The sequence below is a fragment of the Phascolarctos cinereus genome, unplaced genomic scaffold, assembly GCF_003287225.1.
Source record: "Phascolarctos cinereus isolate Bilbo 61053 unplaced genomic scaffold, phaCin_HiC Scaffold_8;HRSCAF=390, whole genome shotgun sequence".
Lineage (NCBI taxonomy): Eukaryota > Metazoa > Chordata > Mammalia > Diprotodontia > Phascolarctidae > Phascolarctos > Phascolarctos cinereus.
Window position 1 is genome coordinate 21,227,928 of NW_027556291.1, and position 17,610 is coordinate 21,245,537.

At 44.3% G+C, this 17,610-nt stretch overlaps 1 protein-coding gene across 1 annotated transcript in view; it reads right to left on the reverse strand.

Annotated features, from left to right (window-relative positions):
- LOC110193010 (uncharacterized) overlaps positions 1-16,271 on the reverse strand; it is a 123,048-nt gene extending 106,777 nt beyond the window's left edge. The window contains 1 exon segment of the mRNA XM_078147935.1: positions 16,164-16,271. Within this exon segment, the coding sequence (XP_078004061.1) occupies positions 16,164-16,178 (15 nt within the window). The 5' untranslated portion in view covers positions 16,179-16,271.
- Positions 16,272-17,610: the final 1,339 nt, after the last annotated feature.

Below are 17,610 nucleotides of genomic sequence, written 5' to 3' on the forward strand. Positions count from 1 at the left end.
GTTCATTTCTATACAGACACCCAAATGACTTGTGATCATATTCAAAAAGGCAACTTAGACATCATAGAAATCACTGAGATTTGGGGTAGAGGATCCATGACTGAAATAGAGCTCTGGAAGGATATTTTTTGGGGGGGAAGAAAGAGGGAGTTTGTGATTTTATCATGGGGGAGGCCTTTGGTGAGGAAATTTCCTTCATACATACATTTCAGAAACTCACCTGTTAACTTACAGTCTTAGAAAGTTGATGGTGCAATAGAACACTAGACTTAAGAATCAGGAAGACCTGAATTCAAATTCAGCCTCAGACACTAGCTGTGTGACCCTGGATGGACACGTCATATGACCTATGCCAGCCTGTTACCTCACTTGTAAAAATGGAGATAATAAGAACACCTATTTCAGAAGGTTGTGAAAATCAAATAAGATAACATATGTAAAGCACTTTGCCAACCTTAAAGCACTTAACAGGGTATCCCAAAAATCTTAGTGCAGTTTAAAGCTATTTAAGATATTAAACTGCACTAAGACTTCTGGGACACCCTGTATAAATGCTAGTCTTGTCTAGAATGGGACAATAAATACAGTCAGTCAACATATATTTATTAAGCTCTTTCTATGAGCTGGGTACTTTGCAATGAATTACTGATACAAATAAAAAGGGCATCCCCCCCAAAAAAAACCCCAGTCCCTGCCCTCAATGAGCTAATGGTGGAGACACTGGAAAACAACTAAATACAAACAAAATAAAAAGAGAAGAAACTGAAGACTACTTAGTAGTCTCCAAAGGAAGAGATTAAAGAGGATCAGGAAAGGCTTCCTGTAGAAAGTGGGATTTTAGCTAGGACTTGAAGGAAGCCAGGAGTCAGAGATGAGGAGAGAGAGCATTCCAAGTATGGGGGATAGCCAGGGAAAATTCAGAGCTGGGAGATGAGTGGCTTGTTCATGAAATGGCCCAGACGAGGGGAAGGGTGGAAGGTGTAAGAAGAATGGAATGGGGTGTGGTGTGTGGGGGGCAGGTTATGAAGGCCTTTGAACACCAAACAGAACATTCTATATCTGATCCTAGAAATGATAGGAAGCTATTGGAATTTGCTGAGTGGGGGTGGGGGTGACACAATCTGCCTTGTGCTTACCAAGATCACCTTGATAGCTGAGTGGAAAATGGACCAGAGTAGAGAGACTTGTGGCAGGCTACTGCAATAGGTGTGAAGCCTGAATCAGGTTGGTGACAATGAGAGAAGGGAGCTTATTTGAATGATGATACAAAGATAAAATCAACAAGCCTTGGCAACAGATTAGCTGGGGGTAGGGAGAGAGAACACGAGGAGCTGAGGATGATACCCAGATTATGAGCCTGGGTGATGGGAGGATGGCTCAACAGTAGTTGGGAGGGTGTGAGAGGAAAGATCCTGAGTTCAGTTTGGGCCGTTTTGGGTTTCAGATGTCGACAGGACATCCAGTTCAAGATTTCTGATAAGTCAGTTGGAGATGTAAGACTACAGGTCTGCAGAGAGATTAGGCTGGATACAAAGACGTGAGAATCATTAGCAGAGAGATGATCAGTGAATCCACGGGAGCTGAGATCACCAAGTGAAAGAGTACAGAGAGAGTAGAGGTAAGGACAGAAACCTACAGGACACTCACGGTTTGTGGGCTACAGGCTACCTCAAGAGAAGGAAAAAAATTGATTAAGCTTAGGAAAAATATTACAAGTTTGACATTGAGGCATGATGTAGTAATGATGAGAGACTTCAATTATCTCTCTATATGCTCTTAAGAGTTCTCCATGCATCACGAGCACAACAATTAATTTCCTGACAAGTTTTAAAGATATAGAGGCACTTTAATGACCTAAGTGGAGAGTGCTGTGCTGTCCTTCAAAAGAAAAAGGAATCAATGAGGCGAACGTCCATTTGGCACCCGAGTTTACCCAACAAAGAAGAAAATTATTGCTGGAGGTAGAAATGACAGGAACACTGAGGGAAGGTAACTACTTGATCTAAGAATCTGTGATAGAGAAGGAGAGGAAAGTGAGTCTTAGACACTACCCTTAGATTTGGGGAGAACTCATTACCCAGCTTAGATCTGCAAAGGCTTCAGAGAAAGGAAGGGCCTAAAATTTGAGGTCAGCTCAGGAGGATGGAGGCTCTCAAACAGATTTCTGAGGAGGAGGAAAAGAGGAAGTTGTTTAAAGAGAACAATATGGAGGTACAGGGGACTTACTAACCAGCTTCAATTTTAAAAAGACACGTATGAAAGATGAAAGGGCTGATCTCAAATACAAAATACAGAAGGCCATGGATCTGTAAAAACAGCTTAGAAAAAAATCAAGCTCAGGTTGGTAAGGAAAGGTAAGAACAAAAAGGGGTCATGAGTCATTCTGGGGAAAAGTCAGAAATAGGCTATGAACACTTTACCTAGACTCGATGGGCCTATAGTAACAGATAGCAGAAGACAGAAAAAGCTCAGTTTACCAGGCTCCAATATCCTACATCTCAATGTACTGAAAGAAATGGCCAAAGAGTTTGCTGAACCACTGGCACTGACTTTAGAAAGATCATGAGGGATGGAAGAAATGCTGTTAAGAAGGGAAAATATTGTTCTAATTTTTAAAAAAAGAGAAGAAAGGAGAATAATGAAATTATAGGTCGGTGAGCTTGACTCTGAATAGAGGCAACATCCTATAACATTACTGAAGAGATTAGTAAATATCTTGAAAAAGAAGTCACAGTTGCAGTCACTATGACATCTTTGAGAACAGGCTGTTCTAGACTAACCTCCTTCTTTGACAGTTTTATTAGACTGCTACTTCATGGAAACACATTTCATACAACCTGCCCAGATTCTAGCAAGGCATCCAACAAAATCTCTCAAGCTATTCCTTTGGAAAATGGAGACATGGGGAATATATTAATTCAGGACTAGAGCCAAAGAACAGGCATGGTAGGATGGATGCCAATCTGGAAGGGTATCTTTAGTGGGGTACCCCCAAGGATATGTACTTGGCCCTGTGTTGCTTAACATTTTTACCAGTTACTTGGATAAAGTCATAGATAATGTTTATACAATCTACAGAAGACATAAAACTGGGAGAAGAAGGGCACTAAAGCTGTAGATGTGACATGATTTAAAGACTTCAATAGCCTACAGCCCTGGAGCCAAACTCAAGAAGATGAAATTGAATAAATGGAAATTCATATACGTTTTTAGAAAAACTACCTTCACAACTACAAGATGGAGGGGGAGGGGCTGACTTGATAAGTTATTTGAAAAAGATCTCAAGGTTTTAGTGGACCATAGATTCAATGAATCAGTAGTATGATATGGCAACCAAAAAAATCCCCAAATGGTTTGAGCTTACAGTAATGGAGGGATCATGTCCCAAGACAGTTTTCTGTCTTCTAAGCTTTGGTCAGACTCCCTGTGAAACACTGCTCTGGGAAGTACATAAGGCAGAACATTAGTAAAGTGGAAGGCATCCAGAGAAATAGAATCAGAACAGTGAACTCCTCTTTCACCTTCTCCAATTTTTAAAAATATGCCTGCAATCCATCTCAAATACAAGACACCCCACCTGGTATAATTTGTTTTATATGTCTCTTAAAACTGCAATCCTGTAGAGACTTTGGGATTTGCATTCAAAAGCATAAAGATAACTCCTGAGGTAATAAGAAAAGTTCCCTCAGTTAATTCTCCAATTTTTTTTTCTTTCTAGACCTACCTAGCCTTCTTTAAAAGCAATGGTTAAAAAGCACACATGGTGCCTTTCTTATTTTCTCTCTTTCATATTAAATTTTCAGTTACTTAAGATAATCACTTGAGCCATAGTTGACCATGGCCTCCTGGCTCTCAAAGATAACCAGTTAAGGAAGTGGTTATCAGCCACTGCTCCCCCTTTCAATAGGGGGCCACTTTCCCTTTGAAAATGAGATCACTCTCCTAGAATCCAGGGTGGATTGGGGGTTAAAGTATATATTTGCATTATCCTAACTTCAAAAATCCAATAGTGATGCTGTACTTCTATGTAATTTGACTTGTTAAAAGAGGCCTTTTCTTTTCCCCAGGTTGGTTCCTCCTCCTGCCCACAGAAGAAAAACAAAACAAAACAACAGACCCCACAAAAAAAAAAAACCCAACCCCTCAGGGTTCCCTGGTTTGTTTTGCTAAAGACAGTTTCTTTGCTTTTTTCTAAAAATAATCCAAAAGGAAATCAAGAGGAAAGCAAAATAATAACTCCTCCTAGAGAGACATGCTTTATTGGGTCAAGAGCTGAGTCTAGAGATAATCATTAAGTGCTTTGGGGCTATTAAGCAAGGCAAAATTAGCCCCCATCCACAAGGAGCTTACATGTCAAATGCTGGAAAGATCATGGAAGATAGGAGGGAAGGGAGGCCATAAGCATTTACATAGCATGCACTATGTGCCAAGCACAGGGCTGAGCACTCTTACAAAGACCATCTCCTTTGATCTTCACAACAACCCCATCTGGCATAGAGGAACAGAGAGGTTCAGTGACCTGCCCAGGGGTCACACAGCAGTAAGTGTCTGAGGCCAAATTTGAACTAAGGTCTTCCTAGCTCTGAGCCCCTTGCTCCATCCATTGTGCTACTCAGCTGCCTCCTGAGAGGAGAGATATCACAACTCTGGAGAAAGGCAAATCCTAGCCCATTCTTTTTTAAGGGAGAAGAACAGTATCTGTAAACTAATGGTCAAAGTTTAAAATCAATACCTGGAAAAATTCTGCAAAGGCTCACTAAACAGAGGGCTGTGGAACATCTAGAAAGGGGAGCGATGATGACCAAGAGCCCAATTAGCTATGGCAGACGAGGTCCTGCCAGATTAATCTCATTTCCCAATTTTTGACAGGATCACAAAACTATTAAGTAGAGGAGGGAAATGCTGTAGACAGACTTTACCTAGATTTCAGCCGGGCTTCTGATCAAATATCACATACTATTCTTGTAGAGATGATAAGAGAGCAAGGGATTATAAATAACAATAAGCACTAGCATTTACACAGGGCTTTGACAATGGGCAAAGGGTTTTACATGGCATCTTTTTGGACCCCCATGGTGAGCCTGTGCTATTATGATGCCCACTTCACTGAATAAGAAACTGAGGCTCCAAGAGGTGAGGTGACTTGCCCAGGGTCTCAGAGCTCATAAGAAAATGACACAGATTCAGAACTGGTTGGATGGCTGGATTCAGAGTAGTTGTTACTGGTTCAATGTCAAATACCCTAGGGATCTTCGACTGGCCCTGTGCCAGGGAACACCTTTTATCAATGACTTGGAAGCAGTGGTAGGTGGCATGCTTATCACATTTGCAGATGCCAGCAAGTTGGGAGGAATAACAGATACATTGGACAGCAGTCAAGATCCCCAAAGATCTTGCCAGGCTCAAGAAATGGGCTGAATCTAATAGGATGAAAATCAATAGAGATAAATGTAAAATCATGTGCTTAGGTATAGAAATAAGGAACTTCACAGATCTAAGACGAGGGAGGCACGGCCAGACAGCAATTGCTCTACAAAGGATGGGGGGGGAGTGAGTGGGGAGTGGTTGGTACAATGCAATCTTGATGAGTCAGCAATATGATATGGCAGCCCCCCCAAACTAATGCACACTTTAGCTGCATTGAGAGGAAATGGAAATGCATGGAACAGAGGAAGCTTTAATAAATGACTAACTGATTTGTATAATCCCACTCCACTCCACCCTTATTATAGCTCATGAGGAGTACTGCGTTTATTTCTGGGCACCTCGCTCGGAGCGTAAAGGAGGGGACATCGAAGAGCCTTGAGTCTATGAAGTGAAAAAAAGTGGCTGAAGTGACTGTGTTGTACTGTTTAGCCTGGAAAGAACAGGCCCAGGGAGGAGGGTGAGGGCAGAGAAAGAGACCTACAGAATGGCCGTCTTCAAGTCACCAGAAAGAGGCCAACTGAGGCTGGAGGACAATGACAACGATTAGAGCTGCCCATAAGGGGAATGAGCTGCATAGAAAGGCAGTGGGTCTCTCCCCTCCTTGGAGGTAATTCCAGTGGAAGCTGGACAACCATTTGTTGGACATATCATAGTGAGGATTTGGGGAAAGGAAAGACAAGGGGAAGGGAAGGCAAAAAGGCCTTTATTAAGCACCTACCGAGTGCCAGCTGGGGGGCAGCCAAGTGGTCCAGGGGTTAGAGTGCCAGGCCTGAAGTCAGAAGACTCATTTTCCTAATTTCAAATTTGGCCTTAGACACTTACAAGTTGTATGACCCTCAGTAAGTCACTCAGCCCTGTTTTACCTCAGTTTCCTCATCTGTAAAATGAACTGGAGAAGGAAATGGTAAACCACTCTAGTATCTCTGCCAAGAGAATTCCAAATGGGGTCACAAAGAGTCAGACACGACTGAAATGACTGAACACGTGCCTGGACTGTGCTAAGCACTTTACAATTATTTTATTTGAACCTCATACCAACCCTGGGAGGTAGGTAGTATCATGATCTTCATTTGAAGCAAACAAAGGTGAAGTGACTTGTCAGGGTCACACAGCTAACAAGGGTCTGAGGCCTTCCTGACAGAACCTGGGACTCGGTCCCCTATGCCATCAGCTGCCTATCATTATCTGTTCAATATCAATGTGAGTGAGATTCCACTACAGAGGGTTGGAGATGATACATATCCTCTGAGGGCCCCTTCCAACTCTCAAATCCTATGACATATTCTAATGGGGAGACATATAAATTAATAGGTACCTACAAGACGCAGAGAATATATGAATTGTAACCTTAAAGGAAAAAGCTGTAACAACTGGGGTGGGGGGGAGAGAAGAGGGGCAAAGGATCCTGGGAAGGTAGCATTTGACTTGAGCCTTGAATGAAGACAGATGTTCTAAGAGGTGAGGAGGAAGGAAATTCCAGGAATGGGAGAAAGGCAGAAGAAAGGCACAGGGAGATGGAGTGTCATGTGTGAGGAATAGCAAACAGACAAGTGTAACTGGATGCTAGGGAGCATGGAGAGGAGTCAGCAGTAGGGATGGAAAGATAGTAGTATTAAATACCAGAGAACTTTATACCTGATCCGAGAGGCAAGAGGAAGCCCCTGGAGTACAGAGGTACCAGACAGATCTAGGCTTTAGGAAAGTCATTTGGGAAGCTGACTGGAGGAAGATGGACTGGAGCAGGCAGTCTTGAAAACAGGAGGACCAAAGAGAAGGCTCCTGCAATTGTCCAGGGGTGAGAAGTGGGGATGGTCTAAACTTTGATGGGATTTGTGGGTACATGTGAGAGGGGATGAAAGCTGGCTTTGGCCATGAGAAGGGCCTTCTCTTCATCAGAGACTGGAATAAAGGCCATCGCAGGAGATGAAGGTTATGAGATGAGAAGTGGAAAAGAGGGAGCCCTCGGTGAATGGCCTCGATCTTACTTTCCTAAGAGGATGAGGGGGGCTGTGGGAGGCTTCAGGAGACACAGGCCAGACAGTTCTGGAGTAGAATATAAAGAATCAATGAGGAGGGAGTTGGATGATTGCCTAATTCCTACAATGAGTATCTAGTTGAAATGACATAAAAGAAAGTTGTAGCAGGTCTAATCAGCAGAGCTTCGAGATTTCCTACAGCTTAGCTCAGCAGCACATCCGCAAGAGCAAGGGCAGCAGACGCCAGAAGTATTCCAAGTTGTAAATGATGACAGGGCAGGGGGGCGGGGAACAGAGTGAGCAAAAGGATTTAAGCATAGCGGCTAGTGTAGACTTAAACTGTTTCACCAAAGAGGAAATCAAGATTGGGAATGGAGAATAGTATAGCCAGAGCAGGAGTGTGCAATGGGAAAGTCCTGAGGGTTGGAAGCCTTGGATGTCACGGTGTGAAGGAAGAATAGGGTTAGGCATAGGGAAAGATTGAACGGTAACATATTATGATCAGATAATGGAATTGAGAGTTTATGCACAAAGAAGTAGAACATTTGTGGGTCATGGCAAGATCAAGAGGATGAACATCTCAGTACACGGCGAACATCTGAGGGAGATTCACTGACAGGAATGTTGAAGTCTCTTCATATGACAGGGGAGGAGGTGAGGTGGAGAGAAATGCAGGAGGCTATGCACTCAACCCTCCAAAGAATGTCCTACTTAGTAAATGTAGAGAGAAGTTTTAAAGTAGATAAATCTCTTAAGTATTATACTGCTGAACTTCTTGTTCACCTCTCTTGCATACATATATGCTGTATAATTTGTATGATTTTTTGTTAAAAAAAAATTTAGCATTGAATTAGAGCTGTGATTTCATTGGTACAGGGAACTCCCAGGTAGTAAAGCCCTCAAGCAATGCAGGTCCGTACACTCCTCTGCAATTCTGCGTCTCAAGTGGGGTCCCTGGGGGTCCCTGACACAGGGGTCTTGTGAAGTCAAAACTATCTTAGTAATACTACTAAGATGTTATTTGCCCTCAAGACCTCATGCCTGGACTACTGCAAAAGTTTGTTGCTTGGCCTTCCTGACACCAGTCTCCCTCCACTCCAGTCCATCCTTCATTCAGCAGCCAAAGTGACTATCTTGAAAGTGCCCATCTGATCATGTCCCCTCCAATTTCAATATGCTCCAGTGGCTTTCCATCACCCCCAGGATCAAATACAAAATCCTCCGTCTGGCACTCAAGGCCTTTCATAAGCTACCCACCTCCACCTCCCTTTCTACTCTTCTTACAGCTTACAAATTCCATCTCAAGCCACCCCTTTCCTTTTGATGGCAGTGACACTGGCCTCCAAGCTGCACCACAAACAACATCCTCCATCTCTGTGCCAGGGGCGTTTTCTTTTGGCAGTCTCTCCTCAACTCTGCCTCGAGGCTAATATCCCCTCTTCAGCAGGAAGCTTTTCTGGACCCCTTATTTCTAATGCCTTTCTTCTGTTAATTATTTCCCATTAGTCCTGTAGACAGCTTATCTGTACATATTTGTTTGCTTATGATCTCCTCCACAGCACAGTGAATCCCCCAGTGCTTAGCACAGAACCCGGAGCTTAATAAGTGTTTACTGACTACTAAAATAGTTCTCTTTTTTTCAACTACTTATCTGTTTGGGGCCAAATTTTCTTCATCTATTTCAACTAAAACATGTCAGAGAGCTAGATGGTACAGTAGGTAGAGTTGCTGGAATGGGAATCAGAAGACCTGAGTAAAAATCCGACCTCTGACACTTACTAGCTGTGTAACAATGGGCAAGTCACTTAACTTTTGTCTGCCTCAATGTCCTCATTGTAAAATGGGATAACAGCAACTACCTCTCAGGGTTATTGTGAGGCTCAAATGAGACAATATTTGTAAAGCACTTTGCAAGATCTTAAAGTGTTATTTAAATGCTATCATTAAAATCCTATTAAGCTAGACTTAAAAAAATTTGTAAAAATATGTAAAACAGTGCCACTCATTTAATTTTTTTTGTGTTGGAAAACTTAGTAATTTGCATTTAAAATGTTATTTATGTTAATATGGGATGGGTTTATTATTTTTAAAATGAATAGATACTTTAAAATTTTATCAGTTTTAATTTCTACAATGAAATATCGACAGGTATAACCTACATAAACAAAAACTCTCTGAAGTCTTCATTAATTTTTAGGAGTGTAAAGGGTTCCTGAGACCAAAAGGGGAGAGAATCCGTGGCTTAGAAAAACACTGAAAGGTTATCCAACTTGGCCAGGAGTCACAGAGCCAGAGTCAGAGGAGGGATTTGAACCCAGGTCTTTCTGGCTTCCAGGCTAGCTCTATACCATGCTCCCCTCCACGTGTTTGTGTGTGCATCCATATGTGCATACAGTTTTTTTTTAATGCACCATAGATTCGCCCATCACTGACTTTGAATTTCTAAGACTGATCCAATCTCCACCCCCTCCCCCTTCCCCAGTTTACAAAAGCCACCAGTTCAAGCACCCACCCAAGAGTTCCAGCCACCCCCCCCCTTCCTGATCCCGAGCCTGCACGCAGAATAGAAAGTTTCCTTACAGATTTAGGCCAAAGGTTTGCTACAAAATTCTATTCCACTTTTGGCTTCTGACCCTGTGTCATATAGACCTTTGCAGGGAGAGAGAAGAAATGACTGTGAGGAACCTCATAGCTCCCATGAGGAAGTGAGACTCCTTTTTATCTATAAAAGATCTTTGGGCTGCAGAGAGCTCCAAGGGCCTGCGGGAAGCCAGAGATCCTTTGCAAATCTGAGGAAACACACACACTCCAAACTGAAAGCACTCTGGGGCCAGTCAGTAGCTGAATCTCTGAATATCTGAGACCAAGGACCCACTGAGTACCCCCTCAATTATTATCCCAATCAATTTGCCTTCAGGTACATCCGTTTCCTGCTTTGCTTGCTTTCATTGTCTGGTATGGCCAGATTTACCACAAAAGGTACCCACTGAGTGAATATTTGTGGCTATGTGGTAAGGAAAACCAATAATCCCTCCACATCTCAATTGAGGTTAAAGGAATTTCAGAGGTGTATCCTGTAGAAGTTGGGATGGGAGGGCAAGAGGCCAGAAATCTCATTTGAAGAGTTGTCACTTGTTCTGCTCGGCCCTGGAAAACACAAATGGGGCCAAAGGGTGGAGGGTACAGTGAGGAAAACTGAGGTTTCACATACAGAAAACTTGCAAACAATGAGTTACTTGGAAGTGGACTGGGCTGCTCTGGCATGTGGTGTGTTCCCCCTTCCAGGGGGTCATCAGACAAGGAGCACCTTGTTGATTAGAATGTAGAGGGATTCGTGCTTATGGATTGGTCTGGACCGCCTGAGGTCTCCTCCAATTTGGAGGCTGTCCCCCGTCCACAGTGCTTCTACTGGACCGCCATGCTCCCGTGAAGGGTCGGCTCAATAGTCATCTCCTAAAAGTGACCATTTCTGGCCCCTGTCCCAGAAATTCCTATGAATTGTGTATATCCTTGTATATACAGTTTCCCCACAGAAGGCAACCCCCTGAGCACAGGGATTTCTTCATTTTTGTCTCTGTATCCTCAGAGCCATGTACATAGCACTTTATGAATGCGTGGTGGATTGAATTGGTGCTTGTGATGCTGGTTTTATTCATGTTTAATTGTCTTTATTATTCTTTTTTCAAAACCTCTTTTGCATGTTTATACAGAAAATAAAGGCAGGAAGCATATATGGTTGAAACACTTAAGCCTACCAAGAGGCTGGAACACATAACCCTAAGGGCCTTTCAAATTCGGAGGTTCCAGTATTCCTCCCAACAAAGCTATTCTCGTGTTAATGTTTTGTGTGACATTTAGAACCAATAAAAAACAAACCTAAAAGTCTTTTATTTTGTACTAGGTATGTGCTTCCTTGAAGTTTTATATTCACGTTGGCAAATTCTTCTAAATTTCTCAGAGGCCAAAGACAACTTCTGGTGTCCATACACAGTCTTGGAGACGTGGGCCCTGCTCACCAGGTACATGAAGTACAAAGTCACTGGGCAGCTCATCTCATAGAAACCTAGAGGATAAAGGGGTGGGGGTAGGGTAGAAATGTTGGAGTTTTGTGTTGGGTCTCCATCCACTTTCACTGTCTGAAAGAATCCTCTGCCTTTTCCTGTCCCAGGACTTTGACCCAGTCAAGGCGCCAGTGCGTGAGGGTGGCAGAGGCATCCCAGAGGCAAAACCACAGACCAAAGCTTCTTGTGGAATTCTTCAGTGCTAAATGACATGGCCCTTAGATACAACCCAGTGACCTCGACATCCTGCCACCTCCCTTGGCCTATCACCCCTCCCCCCATCACCCTCCCAGAACCCTGACTCCCCCAGCCTCTCCCAAGAAATGCTCTCCCTTCTCACTTCGGTCTCATTTTAAGATAACTGCTGGATTAGTTAGTCCTCCTGACCCAAAATTACTTTGTAAATTATTAACTTATCAGTCACTACCCCCCCCCCCACTACAAGGTATGAGCTTCTGCAAGGCTTGGTTTCCTTTTTGGCTTTGGATCTCCATGGGTGGAAGGGTGAGCAGGCTCAGTAGGAATGCTGCCTGTTCCCTTCCATTACATTCCAGGAGCCCCTGGAGCAAAGGGATGCTCTGACTCAACCCCCAGAACCCCCAAGACACTGTAGAACACGTAAGGCAGAGGCAAGGCTTTCCTCTCATGTTGTTTTAACACAGCTATCATTCTGTAAGGTTCTGAGGATCAAGCAAGGAAGTAGCAGCTCAGAAGTGCGTCTGCTGCTCAGGTAGCCACCCTTCCTGCCAACTTCTGCTTGTCTGCAGTCGTGCTTATGGGCCCAAATGGGGTGCTGTGGGGAAAAACCTTTTGGTCTGAACCCAATTTTCAAAGCCACATTTGGCAACGGTTCAACCTAGCACACTGCTAGGCCAACTTATTCTTACTAATAATGAGTTACTATAATTAACAAGAGATAACATTTATATAGCACTTTAAGTTTGCAAAACACTTTACATATTTATCTCATTTATTATGTACTTGTACAACTCTGTGAGGTAGGTGGTCATATTATCCCCATTTTACAAATGAGAGAACTGAGGCTGAGTGTTAAGTGGCTTGTCCAAAGTCACTGAAGGAATGGGAGGAAAAATTCCAAGTCAGGTCTGTCCGTCTCTCAGCCCAGATCTGTGTCCACTAGGCCATAGTGCCTCATCACTCTCTCCTACATGGTCGGACTGCAAACTCAAAACCAAACCTACCCACCGTCTTTCTTCCCCAAGCCTCTGCAGCTCTTCACGCTTTGCTCCTCCTGTCAGTGGCACCAGACTCCATCTCAATCCTCATTTTTTTGGGATAAATTTTGTCAAGTCTAACTCTCATCTATTCCTTCATTTCCATTCTTGCTGCCTCCCCCTCCCCCCACTTAGTTCAGGTTCTCAATACATTTCATCTAGACAATGTCAATAACTCCTTCCCACTTCAATCTAATATACACACCAAAGTAATCTTTGTAAATCATAGCTGTGAGGTCACTTTCTTAAAAAAAAAATCTTCAGTGTCCCCACACGTGTACTAAAGAAAGGCCAAATTCCTCCGGCAGGAATTACAAACCCTCCACAATCTGGCTTCAACTTACCTTTCCACCCTTACCTCACATTATTTCAGCTACACCAGAATACACTGTTCTCTGGGATCTGCCTACTCTTTTTTTGACCTTAAACCTGGATATGCAGTACTGCCTCCCTTATCTTGGACGAGTGAACTTTTTTCCAACCCTTGCTTGCCAGCTTAGAAATTACTTCCTTAACTAAGCCTTAATCTCCCAACAAAAAAATCTCTCCATTCTCTGAACTCTGAGAGGATTTTGTCCATATCTTGCCTCTGTATACTTCAATATAATTTATATTAAAATATTCATGGAACACTGAGTGGGAATGTCTGGGAGGTGGACCGAATTACTATCAACTTGAGAGTCAGATGTAACCCACATACTGGGACCTCAACCTCCTCCATGTTATGAACGCTGGAAAGAAGAGGTTTTGAAATCTTTTCCCACTGTTCTCTAATATTCTGAAAGTCAGTCTCTTTATCACCCTATCTGCAGGTTTTTGGGACAACCTGCAAATACTGAATTGTTCTGTGCTTCACTGCCTTCTTTGGAATGCCGAATTCTTCTCACCTCTGCTACACTGAACTCTTAAGGCAGGACCATCTAATCCATCTTTGCATCCAAAGCATGTAGCACAATGCCTTCCTTTGGAGACAGCAGGTGCTTAATAAAATGTTTGCTAATCACCCCTCAAAAAACTCTTGCTAAATTGGATTATGAAAGCTAAGACTGGCCTCATTTGCCTGTTTTGTGTATTGCCTTTTTCTCCTAATCCGAAGGGGTGAAAAAGGGTTAGGGAGGAGGCAAAAGCTGCCACCTTCTTTCAATCCCACTGTCATCAAAAAGCATTTAAGATGCACAGTTAGTGCTTTTTAAAGATTATCCAACTAATTTTCTTTTGAAAACTGCATTTCTCTAACTCTGCTTCCCAGGCATAAATCAAACTGCTGGGAGTCAGGAAATGAAACAGGGAACTGGCAGTGGGATCTAACCAAATGATAAGATCTCAGCTATGCCCTGGGGAAGGATGAGAGAACACGGGTACCAACCAGAGACAGAAGATCTAGCTTTTTCTCCCAATTCTCACACTAAGTTACGTGAGCCTGAGCAAGTCACTTCATAACCTTTGTAATGTGGGGATAACAATACTTGTCCTGCCCACCTCACAGGTTTTTATTTTTTACTTTCTAAACCTTTAAGTGAAATAAATTACTAATTTCAGCACACTTTGCTCAGCTCTACTTACCAAAAAGATTGTCTCATCTAAGACCAAGAGATCACTGCAATAGGTTAAGCCTTTTGGTCTTAGCAAGCTCATAGTGTATCAGCAAACTTTCATTATTTGCCATGGAGTACAACTTGTCATAAGGATTTTAAGCATTAAGAGTCAAATCCCAATTTAAATGACAACACTTTAATAATGTATCTTTTTCACAGCAACACTAGACCCCACCACCACAAAGCCAACAATCACATTGCTTATTTCAGATTTTCACTAACAGGTAACACTTTCATGATTCGGAAATGCAACATATTCATGTAAACTTTAACATATCATTGTAAAGGACCACCATATACAAGTACAAATAAGACAGACATCATTTTGAGGACCAGTTGAACCTCTGACAAAACAATTTTTAAACCTTATATTTAATTTTCCAGTATTTAGCCACATCCACAAGTACACCTAACAATAGTTCGGTCTACAAAGTCTGCCTTGCAGAGGCCAGAGTAAAGATAGGGTGAAATATTCAGATCATCATTCAGGAAAGTTTACAAGATTTGGCCATGTGGAGGTTATCGCTTATGGTTTTTAAGACATGGTTGTCTTGATTACACTAGAAAGAGGGACAGTTAACAGTGCTGTAAGAACCTTGCTGAACTACTGAACAGGAAAAGTAACCCTAAATTCAGATGTACTGAAATACCACAAAAGCATTCAATATCTGGATTTAATTTGTCTGGGTTTCAACTAATAATCGTATTTCAGACAGAAAATTTAAAAAAAAAAAAAGGGAACAGTCTTGGATTATGAGTTTGACTGTTTATGGAGAAAGGAGGAGGGGGAAAAACAAGAGAGAGGTAGTAAGAAAGGTGCCCCTTAAGTGTTACCAAAACTTACCAGACTTTATTTGTCCCCAAACCAGTCCAGGCTTTTGCTTTGAGGGAAACTGCCCCATGACTTGGGCTGGCAGTTTATATATATATATATATATATATAGGTGATCCTGAGAATATTATAACAGGTGTGCTCTGGTGAAGAAGATAAGTCCCCATGATACGGACCCCGGAAGAGGGCCTACGAAGTTGTCAAAATAGTATATGGTAAGCCCTCCTGCTGTAAACATAGGGATAGGTCCACAGCAAGAGGCAGTGTAACAGAGCAGAAGGAGACCTGGATTTGCAGTCAGACGATCCGTGTGTAACTCTGGCTGGGTCACTTACTATCTGTGTGACCTTGGGAAAGGCCCAATCTCCACCTCCATTTTCCTTATCTCTAAAATGGGGCAATAATATGAGCTCAGTGTAAGCTCCCAGGGTTATGGAGCAGCTCACGGAAGCAAATGGCTTCCTCGCCAGAAGGTTCTCCACAAAAATCTCAATTGTGCTAATGGACGAACGGCGAAGTCTCCCTCCAGGCTGTCTTCCCCGAAATAAAGCCCACAAAAACCGCATTCGCCGGGTTCGAGGTAACCCCCTCCCTCAAAGTGCGGCGGGGATAGGCTGACTCACGCTCCCAATTGTCTCCCTTTTGCTCCTCCCCCAAAGCCAAGTTCCGCAAGGCGCCCAACAACCCTCTGCCCAGCGCCTCTCCTCCCAGCTGGCCGTCCCCTCCACTGTCTCCGATGGTTCACTTCTGGGGAAGAGGGACGCGTGCGGAAACTGGGAGCGACGCCGACTCCAGGCAGCGGTGGCTCCGCATGAGGACAAGGAGAATGCGGAGAGGTCAACGCCAGGGAGCGGCTCCCCACCCCCACCCCACCCCATCTTTCCACCCGCACCCTCTCAGGCTCGCCATTCGAGCTCCAGACGCCTCGCCTCGAGTGCCTGGCCCGCTCTGGGGCCCTGGCTCTCGGGCCACGCCCCGGCCAGGGCCGCTGGGCCCTGTCAGCAAAGCCAAGAGGAGGATAAGGGGACAAGACTCACCCCCGCAGCCGCCATGTCCGGGTGGCTCCCTCCTCTCCAGCCCTAGCTTCCTGTACGGGGAGCCGAGAGGGACACACGAGCTACTTTCTGGGCTAGGCCCCGCCCTCTGGTCCCCTTCCCCCCAGCCTCCCCACTTCCGCCCTGCCCTTCCCCTCCCCCACCCCCCGCTGGGCTGCTCGGAGCCCGCGTGGTTAACCATTCAGCTCCAGTCCTGGAGTCAGGCAGGGAAGAGGAAGCCTGAGAGTGGTCGTCGTTTCCCCCATGCCCCCCGCCCGGTCCTAGGGAAGGCAGCCTCGCAATGGGGGCACCTTCGTTGGGCTCAAGCAGTGCGTGCCCTTGTTGTTCGCCCGCTCCTGGGAGCCAGCCTTTGAGCTTCAGTGCCAGGAGGGTGCTGAGATGATCCCTAGGCAGCTGGTGCCCAACGGCGGTGATAATGTTAAAGTTGGTCCCTGGCCTGGGCCGGTGGGGCCTCTGGCGGGGCGGGGCGGGGCGGACCTAGCCGAGCAGGCCGCCCACCCATGTGGGGTGGGACCTGGAGGCGTGCTAGAGCAGCTGGGCCTCCTTTCTTTGCTCCTAGTGGTTCTTCCCTACCTATGTTCCTGAGCAGGTCCTTAACTCCTTAAGGCCCTAACATCTCAATGGAATTTGGCCAACCCCGCAGGTTCCTTTACTTTTTTGCAGGTTTGAATATTCCACGCCCAGCACTGCACCTTGTGCTTGTAAATTGCTGGGGGCGCAGGATAGATTGGGATTGTAGGCCAGAATTTGCTCGACCCTTTGTAGGAAAGAGGAAGCTCAAAAGGTTTGTTAGAGCTGCTAAGGGAACGGTAGTTGCATTCTACACAACTATGCCTGAGGGTAGGCTTGTGGTTAAGCAGAACGGGCAAGTCAGTAAACCAAACCAAGGCAATTAATCCATTTTTTCAAGCTTGGGGGAAAATAAAAGGGAAAGGGATCCAAATCCTGGAGTTATTAGAGGGGGCTCTATTTAGCGCCTGGAGAGCTGGGTCCAAATTCCACCTCTGATCCTTACTAGCTGCGTTACCAAGACCAGACTCACTTACCGTGTCAGGGCCTTAGTTTCCTCGTCCAAAAAGCAGTGCTAATAAGAGCTGCTCTACCTACCTCACAGAGTTGATGAGAGGAAAGCTCTTTTTAAAGTGTTCAAAACCAAACCAAACCAAACAAAAGGGCGTTATTAGCTGGTGTGCTGTGCAAAGGAACATAACATTGACCGGTAACTGAAAATGAGAAGTCCCTACTGAGAGGGCACTGTGGGGTGCTCAAATCACGTGGCCACATAATCGGGGTTACTACATTCAACTGTATTGGTTTCTGGTTTTTCGAAAACCGATTACAACTAACCCCTCAAAACAAAAACTTTTTCTCGAATTTATGAAGGAGAAGTGTTTCCTTCAAAAGTGGGGACACTATTTTTAGGGGAAAA